This window comes from Pundamilia nyererei, unplaced genomic scaffold, assembly GCF_000239375.1.
Source record: "Pundamilia nyererei isolate P.nyererei 1_Seehausen unplaced genomic scaffold, PunNye1.0 scaffold00019, whole genome shotgun sequence".
Classification (NCBI taxonomy): domain Eukaryota; kingdom Metazoa; phylum Chordata; class Actinopteri; order Cichliformes; family Cichlidae; genus Pundamilia; species Pundamilia nyererei.
In genome coordinates, this window is record NW_005187420.1 from 1,057,122 (window position 1) to 1,061,691 (window position 4,570).

General features: G+C 36.1%; 1 protein-coding gene across 1 annotated transcript; it reads right to left on the bottom strand.

The window, feature by feature from the left end:
• Positions 1-358: 358 nt before the first annotated feature.
• Positions 359-4,217, bottom strand: LOC102205213 (G-protein coupled receptor 64-like). The gene is made up of 6 exons (XM_005726433.1): positions 4,117-4,217; positions 3,530-3,798; positions 1,687-1,783; positions 1,263-1,392; positions 939-1,095; positions 359-468 (listed from the first exon to the last, which is right to left on the bottom strand). Exons 1-6 carry the CDS (start codon positions 4,203-4,205, stop codon positions 359-361), a joined length of 852 nt encoding a protein of 283 aa, XP_005726490.1. The 5' UTR covers positions 4,206-4,217.
• Positions 4,218-4,570: the final 353 nt, after the last annotated feature.

The window sequence follows — 4,570 nt, forward strand, 5'->3', positions numbered from 1 at the left end:
ATATCACATGAAATAGGATATAAGTATACAGCAAAACACAACAGTGATGGTGTAATCTGCATGACAATATCAAAATTACCCAGGCTACTGAAACCAATGGCAGTTGGTTCACACACAAAATGAATGAAGATGCATCATATCAGCATTTATAACTTTCACTCCCAGAAGTGCCCTATTTTACACTGGATGTATAGTCTGTTATAATCACAAAGCATCAAACATAACATTTAAATAGTGCCTTTAAAATTTTCACAAATATCACATTCATTTAAATAATTTAAAAATCAGTCGCTGTAAACAACCTAAAGCAGAAATAATAATATCAGACAAAAATTCCAACAACTCAGTTCTTGAGCTATTAGTTTTTGTTAAGCTTTCTGTTGGGGGAAGTTGCTTCACTGCTTATCTTAGGGGCAGAGCTTTTACCCTTTCTCAGTGACTTCACAAACCACAGGAAGATGAAGAACCCTGCACAGCATACGGGAGGAGAAACGGTGAAATAGGTTTAGGCTGTGTACAAGAAGTACAAATCATGCAAACGAAACTGATATTCAACTCTTTCAGACATTACTGTTTCATACAGAGTATATAACAGTAATGTCAAAAATCTGCTCCAAGAATAAGGATGTATATTAATATTATGCATCACTCATTCAATCCCAACACTGTAACATTCCCAAACTGGCCTATAAAAAAGTTTACGTTCCTATTATTAACTGTTGAGCATAAACAGGTTTCATAAACCTAAAATAAGACCCCAACATATGATTTTGTAAAAAATACCATATATAGCATAAACAGCAGCCAAATGGCTGTTGTTTAATGCATTGTTACCCTGGCGCTGCATATGCATGTTTTTAAAATGCCAGCTTCAGCACTCACAGTGACCGAAGTCGTTAAAGAAGTGAGATAAATGAATAGGAGCAAACTATACTGACCTTGCAGGGAGTTCAGAACACAGAAGAGGTAGAGGGCAACAGTGGTCAGGTAACCAAATGAGAAGAAAACCAGGCCCCAAGTAATCCCGAGCAGAACGCTGACACCCAGCAGGGCGCAAATTGCTTTCCTGACCTGTTTATGGTGAAGCTGCCCAAACTAATTTGTCAAATACACAATGACATATGACACAGCAGGTTATTGACAATCTGAAGCTAACAGAGGCCTTGAATTGTGTATGAACAAAAGCTGTTCTTCAGTGTCTAATTATTGGAAATATCAATGGTTAATGTTCATTTAAAAAAGATTGCAAGAATAACTCATACCTCTTTGTTATACCCAACATTCAAAACACGCTTGACTGTCACCATAAACATGGTCATGTTAAAGAGGAACACCATGGTGAACAGTCCAGTGGTAGTGACCACCTTCACTATTTCATTAGATATATAGCATCTACAAAGAAAGGAAATAGACAGTGATTTCATCTTACCCGTTTATATTTTTGTTGAGTGTATATAGATGACTGAGTGTCTCAGCATTGCTTAATATTTTTTTCCACTTGTTAATTTATAGTTTATTTATTTATATAGCACATTTAATTACAGCAGGAGCGTTGAGCAAAGTGCTGTACAAGACAATTTAAAACATTGAAATATATATTGAATTTCTAATACACATCCAAAACAGTTAATAAGTAAACATTAATTATAATTCCTAATTTCATACCCTTTAAAAGGTTTTCCTTACATTTTAGTGTCATCATGGTTTGACTTGTCTAGAAGGACATGGCCATAAAAGCCTCTGTCTATGATCACCACCACTGACACAATCACTGCAGGAACACCTGAAACACAAGAATTGATTAGTCACTCTGAAGTTTGCTGACTAATAACCAGTGATGCGAATAATGGCATCACAAGTAACGGCGTTACTAACGGCGTTACGTTTTTAAGTTACAAGTAATCTAATTACTGATTACTATTTCTATCGTTACAACGCAGTTACGGTTACTAACAAGAAAATGCTGTGCTGTTGCGTTACTATTTTTCAACAAACAGACAGCTGAAGCTGTGTTCAGCTTAACGCACATAAGTAATCTGGGCACTACAGCTTTCAGCAGCTGTGCGCGCTCCGGCGGATGGCAATCACAATCACTTTTTGGCACAAGACCTGGAGCTTACATATATTGTAATATATCTATATCATGGCTAAAGCACTTCTGGATGCATGCAAACTGCATTTCGTTGCCCTGTACCTGTGCATGTGCAATGACAATAAAGTTGAATTCTATTCTATTCTATTCTATTCTATTCTATTCTATTCTATTCTATAAGGGGGCAAACTTTCACATGAGTGCTGCTGTTTGACTAAGGAGGAATAAAGTAATTGTGGTAAGCTAATCATATGACCACTTCAAGATGACAAAGTGATATATACCAGTTGTGTTGATAGGCCACGTAAAACCAGAGTCATGATAATCAATATATATACGCGGCGTTTTTTCCTCAATAGTTTCGTCACGTTTACTGTCTAAGGACAGCGCTAGCAAGCACTCTCTGCTTATGACCAAAAAATAAAACAGAAAACAGTTGGTGAAAAAATGCACCATGTCGACCAATCAAAAATGATATGGCAACATGACATTTGGTTGTTTAGGAAGAGGGGGAAGTTTAAGGAGTGACCGCGAGAAAGAGCGAGAGAGAAACAGCAGAAAACGAGAGAGAGCGAGTTTTGAGATGTGAGAGATTTGTGACCTTCAGCATGTTTGGAGTGTGTAGTTAATGTGTTGTCTTGTGTAGTTAGTGTGTAGTGTTGTAGATAGTTTTGTGTTGTGTGTCAGAACAATGAGGCGCCAGGTAAAAAAAGGAGTGATACACCTGCTGCTGTCAGACCTGCAGGTATCAGGCTGTGATGTTCTCCTTTATAGTGGACAGAAATTATTTTTTGGAGTGGCACAAATAATTTGTGTGGAATCTTATTTAATGCAGAACAGCTGATTGTTATGTCAACAGTTTGAAATGTTTTTTTTTTTAAAAGAGGGTAAAAGGTAAATTGCAGCAGATAACTTTGTTGTTGGCAAAACTTGTGCATAGGATTTTAAAATTGATCATTTATATTTGCATTTAAAGTTCTGAAATATGATCATTAAACATGTCTGTGGTTGCTGCAGTAAAAAATATAACTTTCTACTCAGATTTTATGTTTTTCTTGTCTGATTTTAGATCAACTGTGTTAATACAGAATGTCAAAATGAAAACACAACTGTAAATTCAGACGTGAGGTTGTGCTGAAAAGAATGATACCAGACAAAGTAAAGTAAATCGTTTTTAAAGGTTAAATGTAGAGGTAAAATCAAAAGTGGTTTAAAATGGCCAATTATACCCTGGACCCCAGAGGGTTAAACCTTTTTTTAAAGTGACTTAATAGTTACTTTTCATGTAATTAATTACTTTTAGGATCTTGTAACTCAGTAACTGAGTCAGTTACATTTTTGAAGAAGTAACTAGTAACTATAATTAATTACTTTTTCAAAGTAACTTGCCCAACACTGCTAATAACCACCGCTTCCTGTTTGAAGGATTCCACTTACCCCATCCCACCACACTGAGTTTGAGAATGTATCTGCTGACAGAAATGTTGAAGATTTTAACTAGGAGAAGGTAGAGGTGGAACCCCTCCAAGGCCATCCAGGTGAAAGTGGCCAACAGGGAGTAGTGAAGGGCAAGAGCCATGTAGAAACAGAGCCAAGTGGAGGGGTGTGCTGCCACTGCCTGACTGGGCAGGAAGTGCAGGTTGAGGAGGATCAGGGCGATGACGAGATTGATGTGGATGTTCATAGAAAGATCTTCTCTGAGTGTCCTGTTGGACAGAGAAGAAGGGATTTGTTGTAAATAACTTTCTATCGGTCATATCTTAACTTTATATTAAAATTTTACAAAAGAATGAAAAAAGATGACCTTTGCAAAACACAGATGGTGGGGAAAAAATTGACAAAAAAGGAAAAAAAAATGGGAAGGAGCAAAAAAAGAAACACATTGGTGCACAAATGTGCCAGAAAATGGAAGTAAATATATAGTAAATAATAATAAATACAAGGTGGAATTTACTCATTTCAGATCCTGAAAAGGGAAAAAATAATTAGAGTTTGGAAAATACAACCAGAGAAGAATAAATTACCTGTTTGTGATGAAAAGTAAAACGGTGATGACCAGGGCAACAAGAGAAAAGCTACAGCCAATTATTGTAATGTATGATAGTATTTCCATGTCTTTTTTTGAAAGAACAGCATCCCCCTCAGACGAAGCAGAAACCTGTAGAGAATTACATATTCATGCTATCTTGTCACATTATTAGCAGGACGGATATATTTTAAGTTTTACTCATCCTGTATATACAAGATATACAAATCCTCAACTTCATCGTACATTTTTTTAAGATGACATTTAACAGTTTTTAATTCACCAGATGTTTACCTTTACTATCTCTAAATACTTTGCATGGAACTTTACAATTACTCTGTTTTTTCTGTCTTTGTTTTTTTGTGCCATTTCTGCCATCTAGTGGTAGAAGTATGCTGTGGAGGTTAATTACAGTCTTTTGCTTAACAAGAGAGGATTTGTGTACTGTATAA